Genomic DNA, 19,880 nt, shown 5'->3' with positions numbered 1-19,880 from the left:
AAGATTAAAAAAGCAACAACATGCAAATGAAAAGCCTTTTATTTTTTATTTTATAGGATTGGTTTGTTTACATTAGATTAACAACTGTTTATTTAATACAACTGTATTTTTTACATTTTTGTTACATTTATTTCTTACATTTATTTAATGTAATATAATAATAATAATTATATTATTATATTATATTATAATTATAATAATAATAATGTAGTACACTATAAAATATATTGTGCAGCCTTTATTTCTTTTGTCATTTTTAGTGAACTCATCGTACAATAATCAAATTGACTACAAATATTAAGTACAATTTTGTATATCAATACATTAAAATAATTTAAAAAAACATAAAAAAGAAACATTTATTATAAAGAAATTTTTCATATTTTTAACACATTCTCTTTTAATGACCTGAATAAAAAAAGTAATTAAGTTTAATATGTCAACGTTAGTTCATTCTGATTAGAAATTAAGAGCATCTTATGAAACATCTTATATTTAAAGTAATGCAGACATCTTTGTCATTCATTGTTTTTGTTGATGATAGTGGATTATTTACGAGTGTAAACATGTACTATTGATTCAGTATGTTATTAGAAAGTATTTGATATAAATTATCATTAAAATTAAATAATAAATAATTTAGAATTATATAGAATTATATATATATATATATATATATATATATATATATATATATATATATATATATATATATATATATATATATATATATATATATATATATATGTTATATGGGTTAAAACATATGTACAAAATAATTTTTATAGACATAGAAAGAATATTAAATATGAATAAAAGGTCTGCTTTGGTGTTTCAAATAACTTTTACGAAATTAAAATGTCAGAACATGACAAGCTAAAAGCCTTTTTTTCTACTTCAAATACATAAAAGAATAAGAAGAATAAGCACCTGTTATAATGATATAAATGTTTATATAATTAAAAAATATTGCTGACAAATTGGTAAAACAGAGATTTGAAGAATTGTATTAAAGTTTAAAGATTTAAAATCACAATACATTAGTATTTTGTTTTTGTGTTTTGATTTTTAAATAGCATCTAAATATTTAAAATCATCAACATGGAAGATTTGTGAAAAATAAACTATTGACTAAATTACGTTTTAATGACTCTAAAGCATGTTATAGTGTTTTTTTTTTGTTTTGTTTTTTTTGCTCAAGACATTGTAACTTACAGAAAAACTAATTCTAAAAAAAACCAAGCTGTATTATTGCTCTTTTATCGTTCTGAGACTTGACAACCTCTTTTCGTCTCATTGACTTTTGTCAACATTTATTCCCATCCACAGTGCAAGTGTGAGGGTTGCATCGAAGATCTCTGAATCCAGTAAGGTAAAGTTATCAGCTTTACTAAACACTTAAAGTATAGCAAGTAACACAAACACCACATACCTCAGTTAATGTCCTATTGATGAACATATTATGTGTTCTGCTTTACAGACCAACCAGGGTCCCAACCAGGAGGAGGAGGAGCAGCAGCAGACGCCGTTTCAGAGGAAGTGAGTGTGTCTATGTTACCACATCTGAAGTCTGTGTTTTACCAGCAGTAAAAAATGAAGATGTTTTGAATTAAAGGCTGTTTGTGCTTTTTCATTAGCTCTCGACAGAGACTGTCATCTCGCTCCATTCAGGAGAAAATGGAAAGACTAGCGCAAGCATCACAGGTCTGAATCTACACAGCTAAACACACAGAGAATTAACCTATAGTATATACTGTATTTACATATAGGGTGTGAAATATTGTTCATAACATAATTGTTGTTTTAATGATGTTTGTGCTGAGATTATGACTTACAGTCACTTTGAAGAGTTTAAAATGTTTATTATTTTCTTATTTTCACATGTTTAAGTGTAGTCGCAAATGAGATATTGAATTTTTACAAGAAAACCAATTCAGTTCAACCAGAAAACCTTTTTCTCATCCTCCACTTGTTCCAAACCCATTTTTTTCTGTTAAACACAAAAGAAGACAGTTTGAAGAATGTTTGGAAACCTGCAACCATTGGCTTCCATAGTATTTGATGTTCTTGCTATGGAAGTCAATGGTTGCAATTTCCCAAATTCTTCAAAATACCTTTTTGTGTGTTCTACAAAACAAAAAACTCAAACAGGTTTAGTAAAGAGTGTAAAGAGTGAGTAAATGATGACAGAATATTTTTGGGGGTGTTTTTGTTGTTGTTGTTGTTGTTGTTGTTGTTAGCAAGTACAGAGTGAAGTACAGCATATGGGGATGTTTTCTGTCTGATGGATAAATATAGTCTGGATACCCATTCATTTCCTATGGCGGTCACTTTTGTCTGGGAACACCACAGGTGTAAGGTTGGCTTACACCTGGTTGGCACAAGGTTGACTAAAACATTTAAAATTTAATGAAAGAGGTGATCATCACTTTTGTATGTTCAAATGCATAGTGTGGAGGATATCATAAGGCCTCGAGGAAATCAGATGTAAAAGACAATATTTAAGAGTATTTTAAGTTGTAAATTGATCAGGTTTGACCCAAACACGACAGGAAAGTTAACTGGCCCATTGAATATATATATATATATATATATATATATATATATATATATATATATATATATATATATATATATATATATATATATATATATATATATATTTTTTTTTTTTTTTTTAGAAAAAAAATGTTTATAATTATTAAGAAAACAGCTAATTACTAAGAAACAGCAAGAAACACCTGTTTTAATTACATTGCATTTTGAAGTAGAAATAGTGAAACAGAAAAATATTCTTGCAAAACATACACCACCAGTCTTTGTTTAAAGGGATAGTTAAAAAAAACTGACAATTCAGTCATCATTTACACACTCATCACTTGTGACAAACCTATTTTGAATTTCTTTATTCTGTTAAACACAAAGTAAGATATTTAGAAAAATGCTGAAGACGTGCATTCATTTGTAATTACTTTTCCTCAGTCTCTATTTCAGAGGTTCCCACAGCAGAATGAACCACCAACTATTACTGCATATGCTTTACAGAGCGGATGCCCTTCCAGCCCCAACCCAGTAACCATTGACAGTCATAGTATTAATTTTACCTACTATGAAAGTCAGTGGTTACTGTCAGTTTCAGTTCATTTTTTTAAATGTCTTCTTTTGTGTTCAACAGAATAAAGAATCTCATAAAAGTTTGGAATAACTTGAGGGAGAGTAAACAATATATCAACTTAAATTTTGAGTGAACTATCCTTTTAAATTTAATTGCAGCTTTTTGTGGACAGTTTGGGGATTGTAAGAAAGAGAAATGGTTTGTGTTTTTCATCTTTTAGAAGTGGGAGATATCCAAATCCCCAATGGTTCATAAGACGGTGTGTTTGGCGGATGAGGTTTCGCGAAAGAGGGAGCTGTTTGAGAAAGAGCAGGATGGAGCAGAGAAATCACATCTGTTCTCCAAGCAGGTGATCTCCATCTGCAGTGATATTTACCTAATTATTTCAGCTCATCATAAAGGTGCTGTTATATAAGTGTTTGACTCTTAAAAAGGGTAAAGATACCATAATGTGTTTGCAGATTCTTAAGAAATATTCTAAGTGAATATACTTGTTTATCGAAAAAACAATGCTAAAGTCAGTTATTTTCCTTTGAAAATGGATGTTCTGTATTAGAATGTCTGTGTTTGTTTTGGTCTCTATAACCCACCCACTGCCAGTAATATTCAGCACTATTGGTTGCCTTGTTGGAAAACACAGCCTATTTCAATTCAGTCATGAAGGCTGCATCCACATACTGCGCATCCGGAAAGTATTCATAGCGCTTCACTTTTTCCACATTTTTTTAATGCTACAGTCTTCCAAAATGGATTAAATTCTTTTATTTCCTCGAAATTCTACATGCAATATGCCATAAAGACAACGTGAAAAAAAGATTTGTTTTGAAATTGTTGCAAATTTATTAAAAATAAAAAAGCTAAAAAAACACATGTACATAAGCATTCACAGCCTTTTCCGTGAAGCTCTAAATTGAGCTCAGGTACATTCTGTTTCCACTCAGCAGCTTAATTGGAGTTCACCTGTGGTAAATTCAGTTGATTGGACATGATTTTAAAAGGCAAACAGCTGTCTATATAAGGTCCCAGGGTTGACAGTGCATGTCAAAGCACAAACTAAGCATGAAGACAAAGAAATTGTCTGTAAACGTCTCGAGACACAAGACTGGGGAATATTACAGACAAATTTCTGCTGCTCTGAAAGTTCCAATGAGCACAATGGCCTCCATCATCCGTAAGTGGAAGATGTTTGGATCCACCAGGACTCTCCCTAGAGCTGGCTGTCCATCTAAGCTGAGTGATTGGGGGAGAAGGGCCTTAGTCAGAGAGTTTATCAGTAACCCTATGGTCACTCTGTCTGAGCTTGACTGTTCTTCTGTGGAGAGAGGAGAACCTTACAGAAGGACAACCATCTGAGCAGCGACCCATCAATCAGTCCTGTATGGTAGATTGACCAGATGGAAGCCACTCCTTAGTAAAGGACACATGGCAGCCCGCCTGGAATTTGCCAAAAGGCATCTGAAACAAATTTGATGAAACTAAAATTGAACTCTTTGGAGTGAATGCCAGGCGTTATGTTTGGAGAAAATCAGGCAATGCTCATCACCAGGCTAATACTGTGGTGGCAGCATCATGCTGTGGGGAAGTTTTTCAGCAGCAGAAACTGGAAGACTAGTCAGGATAGAGGGAAAGATGAATGCAGCAATGTACAGAGTGAAAACCTGCTTGAGATGCTCTTTACCTCAGACTGGGGCGACGGTTCATATTCCAACAGGACAATGACCCAAAGCACACCACCAAAACATCAATGGAGTGGCTTCATAACAACTCAGTGAATGTCTTTGAGTGGCCTAGCCAGAGCCCAGACCTAAATCCTATTGAACATCTCTGGAGAGATATGAAAATGGTTGTACATCGTCGCTTCCCATACAACCTGATTGAGCTTGAGAGGTACTGCAAAGGGGAATGGGCACAAATTCCCAAAGACAGGTCTGCCAAGCTTGTGGCATCATATTCAAAAAGACTTAAGGCTATAATTGCTGCCAAAGGTGCATCAACAAAGTATTGAGCAAAGGCTGTGAATACTTATGTACATGTAATTGTTGTTGACATCTGATTTATGTACAGTTTTTTATATTTAATAGATTTGCAACAATTTCAAAAAATCGTTTTTCATATTGTCATTATAGGGTATTGTGTGTGAAATTTTGAAGAAATAAAACAATATAATCCATTTTGAAATAAGGCTGTAACATAAAAAATATGGAAAAACTAAAGCTCTATAAATACTTTCCTGATGCACTGTATGTGGATGCATATTAAAGAAACAGTAACTATTTCTAAAATATACATTTTCAGGTCAGAAGCTCCTTTAACATGGATGAGATCACTTGTGTTGCATGTCGTCAAGTGTAGTTATGGTGTAGTCTCAATAGTCAGGCATGCTCACCTCTGTTGGTGTCGTTAATTTGGCAACCTGCATTTGCTTGGAGTCATCAGAGAAGGAGCTGGGTGAAAAAGTGTTTTGAATTTGAATTGCAATAACTAGTTCAACATACTGCACATTTAATGTTTGTTTAATGATTTGTTTTAATTATTAAAATACTTACTGTCTTTTTCAGGATTTTCGGAATTTATCTTCAGGAATCTCTGATCGGATTAATCGTTGGGTTCAGAAGAAAACATTCAACATCTCATCATCTCCTACGGTACGTTCTGAGTTGTAGTCTTGGGTTAAACAGCTTACACATTCAGTTACAAGAAAAAAAAAATATTATTAATATTTATTCAATTAATACCTTTCCTAATATTTTGGTAACTAATATCCTTATCTTTTCCGTATTTGATTGTAATGCAATAATGTGCACCTTTTATAAAGCTGCTTTGAAACAATAATTATTGTGAAAACTGCTATACAAATAAACGAATAAACTAGAATATGCAAAAAAAGTGTCATCTGAGATTTTTATCCAAAATTAGCAAAATTTTATCTGGCTTTTGTGTGTGACTTTAGTAATTTTACTCTTATGACAATTAATAGTTTTATTTTCCATTTCCTTTAAAGTGAAATAACAGAATATAAATATAGGAGCTTTTTTATATGATATATATATGATATATATAAAATCTGAATTATTAGCCCCCCTGTTTATTTTCTCCCCAATGTCTGTTTAACGGAGAGAAGATTTTTTCAACACATTTCTAAACATAATAGTTTTAATAACTCATTTCTAATAACAGATTTTTTTTTATCTTTGCCATGATGACTAAATAATATTTCACTAGATATAAAATGTAAAACTGATTTTATTCTATCCAAAATAAATACCTTAGTGTCCCATCAGTGATGATATACAGCCACATCGCACTGTCATGTGATATTGCGTTTATACAACAGTTCGTCTGTATAATCGTGTATATAAAAAAGACAATCAAACACAAACAGTCTTAAAATTTGCAGCTGATGTCAGAACAGCAAAAGCCGTTACTAATTCACCAGCGCCACTTTACAGCTAGTGTTTGTATGATTCTATAGCTTAATGTCTAAATTGAAGACAAAACAGATGATTTTGCTGACATTTTAAGAGTATAAGGCTGAAAGGCAGTCTACAGAGATATCTCCCTGCAGTATTACAGTCTATTACAGTCTATAATATTTCCCTGTTGTAATTGGGATATCACAATAATAAACCCTGAAAAGAAAAGCAGCGCAATCACTACCAGATTGCTGTTGTATTTGTGATAAGGAAAAACGCTAAACACATGCGGGCATTTACTGTATTCTTTCTTTCTGCCAACACAACACACATTCCTGATATGCGAGTCCCATCTCACACTCAATACACTACAATTATATGGTATAAATACAGCACTACAACATACAAAAGAGATATCTACTTAGAATGTAACTTACCTGTTTAATAATGATTTGATCAGCTGTAGTTAGAAATTACACTGTATTTTTCCTCCTCTAAGGGCTTATTATTCTGTCTCTGTTGCCATCTTGTGGATGGACAATGTCAACCGTCTATGCTCAGGCTAATGACCGCAGGTGCGCTGTCAAAATTGCCAGGAGTAAAAATGCTACTATTTACCCCACCTGCGGGACAAGTTGTAACAGAGTGTTAGTTGTAACATATGCGTATAAAGGCAGATATCACACAATTAAATCAAATCCTTACTTTAAATAGGAGCTATATTTCCTCAGTAATTGGCTCTTTTTTTTTATTCTACATCACACAGTATGTTTCTTTATTTATTGGATAAACACATTTGAATCTATTTGTGTTATTATCCACTTATCCATTATTATACAATGCATTTATTTGCATTATTAGCAATAAAATTATTTTTTTGTCGTTTATCACAACAAAATAAGATTTCACTTACATACTTTCACAGATTTTTTAAATATAAAAAAATATTGGCTATAATCAAAAATACTTTTATGCTGCAAAAATTTCTCTTGTATTTCTCATCCAAATTTCGCCTAACTTTTTAAATAATTGGCAGGAAGACGTCTCCTGGCACTATGGTAAAAAACCTCAAAAGCATGCCATGGTCAACCTTGAGCAAATAACTTACATTTAACCCCGTCTTACTTTGTGCACCGCACTCCCCTAATGCACAAGGGTGAAGGCTGAAGTAGAGCCCTGCACGGGCCTTAAATTTAAGCCCTGGCCCAGCCCTGGCCCGAGATGCACATGCTGTAGCTCGGCCCTTGTCCGCCAGCTCATCAAAATTCTGGCCTGAGTCTGACCCAAAGCCCGTTTTTTTCCCGCCAAACAGTTTATACAGTCACAGCCATTATAATATAGACCAGCTTTGTATTTAATATAAAGTTGATGTTTTTCATTTTTTTTTTTTTTATCTGAATAATTTAGAGAAACATTTGGAGTTTTTTTTTTTTTTTTAAATGTAAGATTTAGTTTAAGTGACAGCGATATTCAAGCGGTATGTTGTCCAAAGTAAGTTTACTCAATTTAACCCAGTGGCACCTGCAACCGTACGGCTGTATGCACTGCGCGTACCTACCATGAGAGGGCGTGAACTTATGCAGCTTATTTATTTATTTATTTATTTATTTATAACATAATTGAAAAAGATTACTAAACAGTATACACTACAATATATTGACAAAGCAAAAAAGAATGAGAATAAATAAAGGTGTGCGTTTGTGTGTTTTAAAGCATGTATCTACTTGCATGGTGGGAGATGTGTAAAGAAATCTATTGGCTTTAGTTTTGCTGGCGGTTTTTCTGCACACTAAAACTTACAATTCTAATTTTAGTTTTATTTAAGCTAGATTATTATTTTATTTGACAATCCAGTTGGTGTTTTGGCACTAAGCATATAGCGGACTTGTTTTGAAGCACTTCACCTCAAATGTTATTCGTTCTCCTATTTTATCTAGTAGATAACTGACCAACAAATATATATATATATATATATATATATATATATATATATATATATATATATATATATATATATATATATATATATGAAAACTAAGAGACAAAATTTGTTTTAAAAGATATTTTTTCCTATACAAATATACAAATTATATTTTTGTTTGAGTGCATCCATTACTCAAATGTGGAACATTTTGTTGTGGAAATTAAGGATTTAATTAATGCTTCACTACCACAATTTTTTTAATATGTCATCATTTTAAAGATTACACCTTGAGTGTCTGATTTTTCCTTGATGCTGATGTGCTTTTATTACATTCAGATTTCAAAGAAACTATATCATTATTAAAAAAGAAACTAATTATGTCATAATGAATGCCCTTAAATAATGTAGCCATTTACAGTAAGCATGAGTATTTCTTGAGATTAGAATAAGAATAAGGGATGATGAGGCGGGGTGGTGATGGATTTGTGCATAACTGGAATAAAATCCCGCAGGCGCCCCTGGACTTACAGTTGTGCATTGTGCATAACCAGTTGGGTCATCATTTAAAGTTCTCACTATTTAAAAATTTGTCCAGAAGTTTGTCCTTCCTCTAGTGTTTTTTTTTTCACAGTTTTAAGTTGGAATTTTTTCTCTTTATGTTCTCTATTGTACGTGGCTGGAAATCTCTATGCACTTCTGGACCGCACCCAATCTAAGTTTTTTCTAATGCAGGCCGAAGCCCGATATGCGTGCTAGCTATGATGTGAAAATTGGCCCGAAGCCCGGCCCGAGGGTTATAAAAAAAGTCAGGTTAAAATGCAGGGCTCTAGGCTAAAGAGGTGGTACGAGTGCTGTTGCTGGCAGAATATTGCACGGCTATAAACCAATCAGATTCAAGAACCAGAAAAAAACCTGTTGAATGTATACATTCTACATTCTCAGATTCTCTGGATTTATGATTTATAGTTATACTCTTAAGCCAGATACTTTTACTTTACTTGACCATTTTCACTGAATTTACACAAAAACTAAACAGCGCTGGTTTTCTAGTTAATTTTCTAATGAAGTCAGCTATTTGGGTTAAGAGTATATGAGTGCTTGAGTACGACTACCTATTGGCCTTTCTTCCAAAATTATAATAAAAATGTAATTTAAATCATTTATTAAAAGTGCATAATTAAACAAAGTAATGTAATAGCATAAACAAACACATTTACATTCATATTTGGATACACAAGTGTTTTAATTTCAGAAGAAATTTAAATGAGTATTTGGTGGAATAAACCTGATTTTCAATCACAACAAACAAAAAACTTGTTTGTTTATTTTTATTTATTTATTTTTATCAAAATTACAGTATGTTTTTATCTGAAATTGCAATTTCACATATCTTCACAAAAACACATACCTATAGACCGTCTCTGTCAAACTGCGAATTTTCAAGTGGTCGGTTTATGTTGTGAGTCTTCTCGTGGAAGCTTTGTGATCAGCACTCGCTCACTGAACAGTGTTATTCTTTGGTCTTTGGCTTGGTGGCAGTGTTACACCTTCTCAGTTTAGTCAGCTGTGTTGACTGATTTGACCTCATTACTCATCACACAAACATGTGCCATGTATCTGGTGAATGTGGAGTAGTTTGCGCCTATGAAATAACAAGTCTGAACCATCATTTACGACTTCAGTCATTATAATGACACCTCCACTTATCCTTAAATGACCTTTTTCAGTCCTCCTAAAATATTCTGTCATTCAGAAAACAAGTTTCATAGTTGAGGTGAAGAATGTGGCGCATTTAAAACAGTGTAAAAGGAAATAAATATTGAGAAAAACTAAAGAACAAATAATGTTTACTAATAAAAAAAAAACATTTATGTACAGTTGAAGTCATAATTATTACCCCCCCCTTTGATTTTTTTTTTCTTTTTTAAATATTTCCCAAATGATGTTTAACAGAGCAAGAAAATTTTCACAGTATGTCATAAAAGCTGTTAAAAACATTTTAAGGACAAAATTATTAGCCCCTTTAAGCTATATTTTTTCTCGATAGTCTACAGAACAAACCATTGTTATGCAATAACTTGCCTAATTACCCTAACCTGCCTAGTTAACCTAATTAACCTAGTTAAGCCTTTAAATGTCATTTTAAGCTGTATAGAAGTGTCTTGAAAAATAACTAGTAAAATATTATTTACTGTCATCATGGCAAAGATAAAATAAATCAGTTATTAGAAATGAGTTATTAAAACTATTATGTTTAGAAATGTGTTGAAAAAATCTTCTCTCCGTTAAACAGAAATTGGAGAAAAACATAAAAGTAGGGGGGGGGGTAATAATTCTGACTTCAACTGTATGTATTTAGGAAATATATGTATGATTGTATTTGTTGATTGAATATCTTAAGTAATGCAGTTGTAAAGGTTTTAAATGATCCCACACTAAGTTATACTAAGGACCTCTCCTAGTTATGGAAGCATTGGAATAAATGTTCTTAAAATTATGTCAATACATATATGATTGTATGGTATTATTAGTTGTTTATTTATTTATTAATTGTAATTTGTGATTTGTTATGTTTTGGATATGGACTAAGAGTCTGAAATAAAGGAAATAATAATAATAATAATAATAATAATAATAATAATAATAATAATAATAATAATAATAATAATAGTTGGCCTTAAATACAGTGAGGGGAAAGTATTCAACATGTCATGTTTTTTTTTTTTTTTCTGGGAAAAAATATTCAAAAAGACCTATTGACATGGAATTGAGTCAGATTTTGGTTCAATTTCATGTATAAAAACAAAAATATAGAAAAACAAAAAGAAATCGAAAACATTGTGTAAAAATACTGTAATGACACAAGGATAATGTACTGAAACTACTGTTCATTCATATAGAGAACGAAGTCACATGCATTGCTCAGGTGTGAGTTTTTCACAGACTTCAACATAGTGTAAAAGTCTTGATGGTTCTGTGGGTCTTGTCTATTAAATCTGATCTTTAATTTGTATTTCATATTGGATTCAAGTCAGGTGTTTGGCCAAGTCATCCTACAGCTTGATTTTCTTTCTCTGAGAGCATTTGAGAGTTTTCTTGGCTGTGTTTTGGATAATTGTCATGTGTTTTGGATAATTGTCCACCCTGGTTTCATCTTTATCATCCTAGTGATGTAGATGTTGGACTGAAGCAGTTGATATTAATTTACTATGACAATGGGTGAAGGGTTGCTGAATAACTACTGAGAGATTTCAGCTGCTGTCTTGGGTTTCACTTTCTTTTTACACCTCCCTTTCTTCATGTGTACTTTTTTCCTGTGTCTTTTCATTTTTTTACACATAACTTAATTTATAAACTAATTAATTTGTTTTCTTTGCATATATGTATTTCTTTGGTTGTTACCAACATCTGGTGAACATTTCAAGTCAACTTCACCTTTAGAAATATGTTTTCTGAGAAAAATGTTGACCTGTTGAATACTTATTTCCCTCACTGTATATACTATATTTAAAATAAGTAGAAATTTGATGGCTTGTTCAGGTATTTTGTAATGCTGACGACTCCTTAAACTGTTTCCGGATGAGTTACAAGCTTAGTATATGCAATACTGAACTGTGTCGAATGTCTTGATGCATTAATGCTAGTAGGTAATATATTTGTCATTTGTTCTTATCCAGGATCTGAGACATGTGAACATCTCCAGTAAGAAAAGTCTGTTTGAAAGAGCAGAAGAGCAGGACCACAAGTGAAGCTCAAGCGGCTAAATGCAAAGTGAGCTGACTGTTTGTCTCTACTTTAAATACAAAAATACAAGGATGAATGGAATGAAGAAAAGGCAGCGCATACTGTGATTCATTTGTCAATTAACACATAAAAAAAAAAAAAAATCAAAACAATGGCATAGGTTTTGTCAGCCTGATCTCACAAGGAAACATAAGTATTTTACATTTTGTCAGTTTAGAGTTCAGTTGTACAAAAATTACAATTTTTAAAAGGAGACGTGGCACCCAACCCTGCCCCTAAACCCAACCATCATTGGGGGATGAGCAAATCGTGTAAAACTGTATGAATAAGATGGATTCATAGCCTCTAAATCAAAAAGTTACGAATTGCCATGAGATAGTGTTGGTTTTGTGAGTAAATAAAAAATTATAGATATTTTTAAAGAGACCATATGTATAATTTTTGTTTCAAAATAACCAAAAACCACTAGAATAGTGTTATGTATTTGCTGACATATTTGTATTTGTTTCAAAAAACGTTAAAATGCAGAGAAATAATCTATTTTAACTAGTGAAAGGAGTGTGGGCTGTGTGTTCATGCTAAGACGTCACACACACTCGATTTACATTTTTTTTTATGCATATAAAACTTGGAAATACCCAAAGACACCTTGGTACACTGTTAAAAATTGTCCCGTTAAAAAAAAAAAACAGTAAGTTACTGGCAGCATGGTTGCCAGCAAGTTACTGTTAAATTGCTCTGTAAATTAACAGTAAGATACTGGCAGCTGCAATTGCCAGCAATGTACTGTTATTTTACAGTATGTTGCTGTAAAATACATGGACCACATTGATATACACAATACTCAAGTGAACTCATTTTGTTCACTGAAAGCAACTGCCTCAAATCGGCCAATATGAGTTTATGAAGTAATGTGTTATAGATGCTTATTAGCATATTTATAATAATAACTTATTTTAGTTAAATAGAAAAGTTCCATTAAACCCAAATGCCTTAAATTTCACAGCAGCACACATACATGTAAAGCTGGAATTACCAGAGAGATTCTTACTGCAACAGCAACTAAACAGTCACTGCCTTTGAATAAAGAAACATGCAGCATAACATCAGCAGTTCATTGTTCATCTTTGACTTAAACACTGGCTCTACTCTCCTCCACAACGGTGACACACAGAAGAAATTTGCTTCAGGTTTTACAGTAAATTTTACAGTAAAATACTGTTTTTTCTTGATTCTAGGGTAAACTACTGGCAGCTGTGGTTGCCAGCAATCTGTTGTTTTTTTACAGTCCACCTCAGTAATTTAAATTAACATTATATTACTGGTAAAATGATGTATACAAAATACAATGTTTTTACCTCTCACACCTTTAATCCTTTAAACCCCAGAGCAAATACCTCAGGTATCCCGAGTGTCCACACTACTGAGGGTTCAAGAAACATGGAGCAAAGCTGAAGTAAATGAATTAATTAAATGACTAATTAAAGGATAATTCAGGATTAGCAATGAACAAATGAAGAAATACTGAAGGGAAAAAACAAGAACAGAACATAAAGTAAAAGAATACCTAGACTATTTGTTTTCCTTATTTTGCAAAAGCACATCATTTTGTTGTTATTGTGAGTGTACACAAAAAAAGTAGACACCTATCAGATTCAATTGATGTTTTGCTCTTATCTGCTTGATCGAAACTGCAAGTGTAATTTAAGTTCTTTTCTGCATTATCAAGAGAAGACGCCTCAAAACGCGTATACGGTGTCTTCGACCCCTGGGGGTTAATTGATTTGTGTTGGGACAACATGAAAGAATTGTGTGGAACCCAGCAAGTGTAATATTATTGCGCCTCCTGCTAAGCTAAACTTTCTCCCATCAGACCTGGAGATCAGCTGGATGGATTCAGAAGTTGAAACAAAAAGTCTAAATGTTTAACTCTAGGGAAGTTCTAATATGAGCTTTTTTTTTTTTTTAAGTGGAATATTCCTTTAAGACATAGATGTCAAAGTCAATTCCTGGAGGGTCGCAGCTCTGCACAGTTTTGCTCCAACCCTAATCAAAGTGTTCCAAGATTTTTATGAACCCCTCGAATATTTGTATCAGCTGTGTTTGATTAGGGTTGGAGCAGAGGGTCTCTGCAGAGCTGCGGCTCTCCAGCAATTGACTTTGACACCTACTGTAAGCTTAAAAAGATGTAACCATTTAAATTTTGTTTTACACATTCCTTATTTGGCTAATGTTGTGCATGGGTATGTATGGAGTGCCTTTCAATGATTAATACCTTTTTGTAAAATTGTCTATGAAGTAAAAAAATTGTCAAAAAATGTGTTAAATATGTTTAGCCTTTTCTTATATCTAGGCCCACACGGAATCGGCGCAGATTTTTAACCCATTATTGAGTCTATATATTTACTTGCGTGAATGTGTATAACTTTATTAAATTAAAATTATATTAATGATTTATTTATTTGTTTGACCCTACTCATATCTAACACACAGTGACTGAATTTTGTGCTAAGTGAAAGATGTTTATGGAAATTTGATAGATTTTCTGATACATTTTACAGTAATATATTATTCCTTTAGTATATAGGTTTCCTACTTTAAATCTGTACCATTTATGAGCAACAAATGCATACATTCACAGAAAATTCATTCTATTAATTTCAATGGGGTTAATATTGAGCAAACACAGATTATATGCATTTATAATCTTTATTCATCAGTTGGAATATGTAGTATACTTTAGATTTTCAAGCAATTTTTCAATGTTTTACTTAGTAAACAAGGGGTAAAGAATGCGGTAATACCACAGTAAAAGCAGTAAAAACCTTTTTTTTACACATTTAAAAGTTACTAATTAGAAATAATAAGTTTTACATGTTTTATCTTCATCAAATTTGAAATATAAACTTATGAAACATTTGGCTTTCAAGGCATATTTTTTCTTTCTTATTTTTTTACATTAATGTTTTCCTGTGTATATGGAAAAACAAATATTGAACACAATACATTTTTTTCTCATTTATTCATAATGTATAACTTTTTTATATTTTGAGCATGAAACTTCACAAAAGCTACACAATAAAGCCCAAAGTGTCTTCTTTCCAATGATACCTAATTTGTTTTTGCAGCTTACTGGTGTCAAGAACTGTTACTATTTAAAATTAGGCAACTGTAATCCCCAAAAGTGAGTGCTGGCTAACAGGTTTAAATACTATAAGTAATGAATCTTTTATAAAAGCAATTCTATAAATGTGAAATGAGAATCTAAGTTTTAAATACATTATGAGGGTTAATAGTACAGCTAATGCATGCTCATTTTAGTGAAATCCCCATATCTTGTGTTTTTTGCCTGTATTCCAGCTTTCCTGAGATGCATCTGATAATTGATCTCTGAAGATTTTGAAGGAATCGACTCTCTCAGACAGTCAGTGTTGAGGACTGTCTCTAAACTCCTTCTCCTTCTGCTTCTCTACATTATGGTTAATTTAAAAGTACTGATTAAGATTATTGGGTTAAATTGAAGGCTTGCACTGCTGGTTGTTTCTTTGAAAAAAATGTGGACTGCATTACAGAGTCTTTATAGGCGAAACAGAAAGTGCAGATCAGAGGGTTCATCTGACAACAGGAACACACTGAAACTGATCCTTTGTGTTTTTACCACTCCTCTGTGATGAGAAATATGAGATATGTGTAAGTTATCAGGAGAAGGCTGTCAAGAGCACAACTGTAATATCATAAATGTCTGTTTCAATGAACTGGAAATTGATGTTTAATGAAACTGTAAACTGACATCTGAAACTGACCTGTGCTTTCACTGCCGCTGTTGTTTCAACTTGCCGGAGACTTGAGTCACAGTCAGGAAATGTAATTCAATGACTGACAAGCTAAATGTGTCCTATCAAGCCCTTTACTAACTGACTTCAATCCATTCCACTTCAACCAAAGCCAACGTTTGCTTTGTTTTTTCTTCTTTTGGAAAAACTGAAAGATCTGTCGTGTAATTACTGTTTCTGCCCAGAGGGATTTGCTTGTCTATGAATAAAAAATTTTATATCAGTGGTTTTGTTGCATCATTCTTTAACAATAATGTGCTTTAGGAATATATATATATATATATATCATGAGATATACACTTAAGTCCATAAATATTTGGACATTAAGACAACTCTAACATTTTTGGCTCTATACACCAACACAATGGATCTGAAATGAAACAAACAAGATGTGATTCAACTGCTGGTTGCCAGCTATAATTTGAGGGTATTTACAATCAAATCAGGTGAACGCTGTAGGAATTAAAACAGTTTGAATATGTGCCTCCTACTTGTTAAGGATCCAAAAGTAATTGGACAATTGGCTTCTAAGCTGTTCCATAGTCAGATGTGTGTTATCCCCTCATTATTCCAATTACAATGAGCAAATAAAAAGTCCAGAGTTAAGCTGCGGTCACACTGGACTTGTCTCCCCATTGACTTCCATTTATAGGCATGCGAATGCATCAGATCGGAAAAGCAAGCTTGTGCATCAAGTTTCGCAGATCGCTGTGATGGAATGTTCAAGCTTGGTGAACTCTGACCCGCGAAATCGCATCACATGATTGCATGAGACCAATTGAGGATTAAAACTTGACCTCCCTGTACAGAAATTTTAAATATGGAGCAATCGCCTACTTTTTTTAATGTCTAATCATCATGTTTAATCCCACCCCTTTTCGCAGTGCCGTACGACAGAATTTTGCAAGCTAAAACTCTAGTGTGTCCACAGCTTTAATTTCAAGTGTGCTATTTGCATTTGGAATCTATTACTGTCAACACTCAAGATGAGATCCAAAGAACTATCACTATTAATCAAGCAAGCCATCATTAGGCTGAAAAAAAAACATCAGAGAGATAGCAAAAACATTAGGCAATGCCAGAACAGCTGTTTGGAACATTCTTAAAAAGAAAGAACGCACCAGTGAGCTCAGCAACACCAAAAGATCCGGAAGACCACGGAAAACAACTGTGGTGGACGACCAAAGAATTCTTTTCCTGGTGAAGAAAACACTCTTCACAACAGTTGACCAGCTCAAGAACACTCTCAGGGTGGTAGGTGTATGTGTGTCAGAGTCAACAATCAAGAGAAGACTACATCAGCGTGAATACAGAGGGTTCACCTTAAGATGTAAACCATTGGTGAGACTCAAAAACAGGAAGGCCAGATTAGAGTTCTAAAAAAGTCTTCATAGTTCTGGAACAACATCCTATGGACAGATGAGATCAAGATCGACTTGTACCAGAATGAGGGAAGAGTATGAAGAAGGAAAGGAACTGCTCATGATACTAAGCAGTAAAGCATGGTGGTGGTATTGTCATGGCGTGGGAATGTATGGCTGTCAATGGAACTGGTTCTCTTGTATTTATTTATGATGTGACTGCTGACAAAAGCAGCAGAATGAATTCTAAAGTGTTTCAGGTATTATTTTCTGCTCTAATTAAGCCAAATGCTTCAGAACTCATTGGACGGCGCTTCACAGAGAAGATTGACAATGACCCAAAGCATACTGCAAAAGCAACCAACAAGTTTTTGAATTGAAGGAAGTGTAATGTTTTGTAATGGTCTAGTCAATCACCTGACCTGAATCTGATTGATCATGCATTTCACTTGCTGAAGACAAAACTGAAGAGAAAATGCCCCAAGAACAAGCAGGAACTGAAGATAGTTGCTGTAGATGCCCTTCAGAACCCCACCAGGAATGAAACCCAGGGTCTGGTGATGTATATGGGTTTCAGACTTCAGGCTGTATTTGACTGCAAAGCATTTGCAACCAAGTATTTAAAAGTGAAAGTTTGATTTGTGATTATTATTCTGTCCAATTACTTTTGGTCCCTTAACAAGTGGGAGGCTCATATGTAAACTGTTGTAACTCCTACAGCGTTCACTTGATTTGGATGTAAATACCCTCAAATTAAAGCTGACAGTCACAAATCCATTGTGTTGGTGTATAGAGCCAAAAATGTTAGGATTGTGTTGATGTCCTTATATTTATGGACCTAACTGTGTATGAGTACATCCCTCACAAATATCTTAATAAAATGAATATTAGAACAATTATATTTGTGCAAATACATTATATTAGTCAATACTCATATATATATATATATATATATATTATATATATATATATATATATATATATATATATATATATATATATATACTAATATAACAAAATAACTCACGATAATGGTGCAAAATTAGTACACCCAAATTTAAATAATATAAATTTTAAAGAATTTTTTTTAAAAGAGCAGAATTCAATAGAAACAAAAAAGTTAATTTAATAAATCTGTTTTGTTCTAATGCATCAAAATAGATTACCTGTATTCACTGAGAAATGAATAAAAATATTAATTTTCAAAATTGGGTGTACTCATGTTGCGCACTGTGTATTATGGAAGATGAAACCTGTAAAACCAATAAATAAATAAATACACAAATAAAATGAGTAAATAAATCTATACAATTTTTTCCTGAATATGCAAATAAATAAATAAATGTATTTAAAAAATACACAAATTCCTGCAATAAATATATAAATAATTAATAGTAAGGGCAGGTAAATAATTAAATAAAATTACAAGAATGTTGGAGGAAAAAGAAAATGCTAACTCAGAGTTGATTTATTTATTTTTTTCATGCTTTTAAACATTTACTAATTCTTGAACGTAGTTCCGTATTTACTTTTCCTCAGCTCAACATACTAATGAGAGGGTGTCTATCAATTAGAAGAAGGCTGTCTTTATGCCATCATTGGTTGATCATTAGAAAAATTTTGCATTCAATTTTTTTGACTGATGGCTTCTTAGCATTTTTCCCCAACATTTGTGTAATTTATTTAATTATTTACCTGCCTGCACTATTAATTATTTATTTATTTATTTATGCAGGAACTTGTGGGTTTATGGACGCACTATTATTTATATATTTATGCAGGAATTTGTGTAAATATATATATATATATATATATATATATATATATATATATATATATATATATATATATATATATATATATGCATATTTATTTATTTATTGTTTTGTACAGTGCTCAGCATAAGTACACCCCTCTCAAATCTATCTTTTAAATTCATGTTTTTAATAGGAAGTTATACAATTTTATATATGTGCATATACATTAGATTAGTAACTACCTAAGCCAAATCTGGAGCTTATCTAGCAAAATAACTTATGGTAATGGTCCAAAAACTAGTACACCCAAATTTATAAGTTACAGAAAAATATTAAATACAAAATTAAACATGAGAAAAAAAATCAAGAGAAGCAAAAAAAAAAAAAAGATTTTATTTTAAATTTTATAGATTGTATTTTTTTTATTCTTTTGCAATAGTTTTCTTGAATTTAATTGTGTTATCTTTCAATTTCTAAATATGTTTGGTGACTAAAATATTATTTTAATAAATATATGTGTTTAATAAATCTGTTTTGTTTAAATGCACCAAAATATATTGTAATCATATATATATATATATATATATATATATATATATATATATATATATATAATATGATAATTACTGGTATAATAATTATCATAATTTAAAATATTTGATAACAATTGTCATTTTATGAATTAGCAGTTTTTATTAGTATTATCAGTATTATCGTTAGTAGAAGTGTTAGT

The 19,880-nt window shown here is 32.1% G+C and overlaps 1 protein-coding gene across 1 annotated transcript in view; it reads left to right on the top strand.

The window, feature by feature from the left end:
- lad1 (ladinin) overlaps nt 1-16,252 on the top strand; it is a 37,768-nt gene extending 21,516 nt beyond the window's left edge. Inside the window, exons 8-14 of the mRNA XM_056448903.1 lie at nt 1,330-1,372; nt 1,481-1,539; nt 1,638-1,704; nt 3,336-3,464; nt 5,674-5,760; nt 12,130-12,223; nt 15,557-16,252. Coding sequence (XP_056304878.1) covers nt 1,330-1,372; nt 1,481-1,539; nt 1,638-1,704; nt 3,336-3,464; nt 5,674-5,760; nt 12,130-12,201 — 457 coding nt within the window. The 3' untranslated portion in view covers nt 12,202-12,223; nt 15,557-16,252. The remainder of the gene's footprint in view (nt 1-1,329; nt 1,373-1,480; nt 1,540-1,637; nt 1,705-3,335; nt 3,465-5,673; nt 5,761-12,129; nt 12,224-15,556) is intronic.
- The last annotated feature ends 3,628 nt before the right edge of the window (nt 16,253-19,880 follow it).

This window comes from Danio aesculapii, chromosome 23, assembly GCF_903798145.1.
Source record: "Danio aesculapii chromosome 23, fDanAes4.1, whole genome shotgun sequence".
NCBI classification, from domain to species: Eukaryota; Metazoa; Chordata; class Actinopteri; order Cypriniformes; family Danionidae; genus Danio; species Danio aesculapii.
Note: the sequence above shows the minus strand (reverse complement) of the source record. Positions and strands in the feature narration are given on the sequence as shown.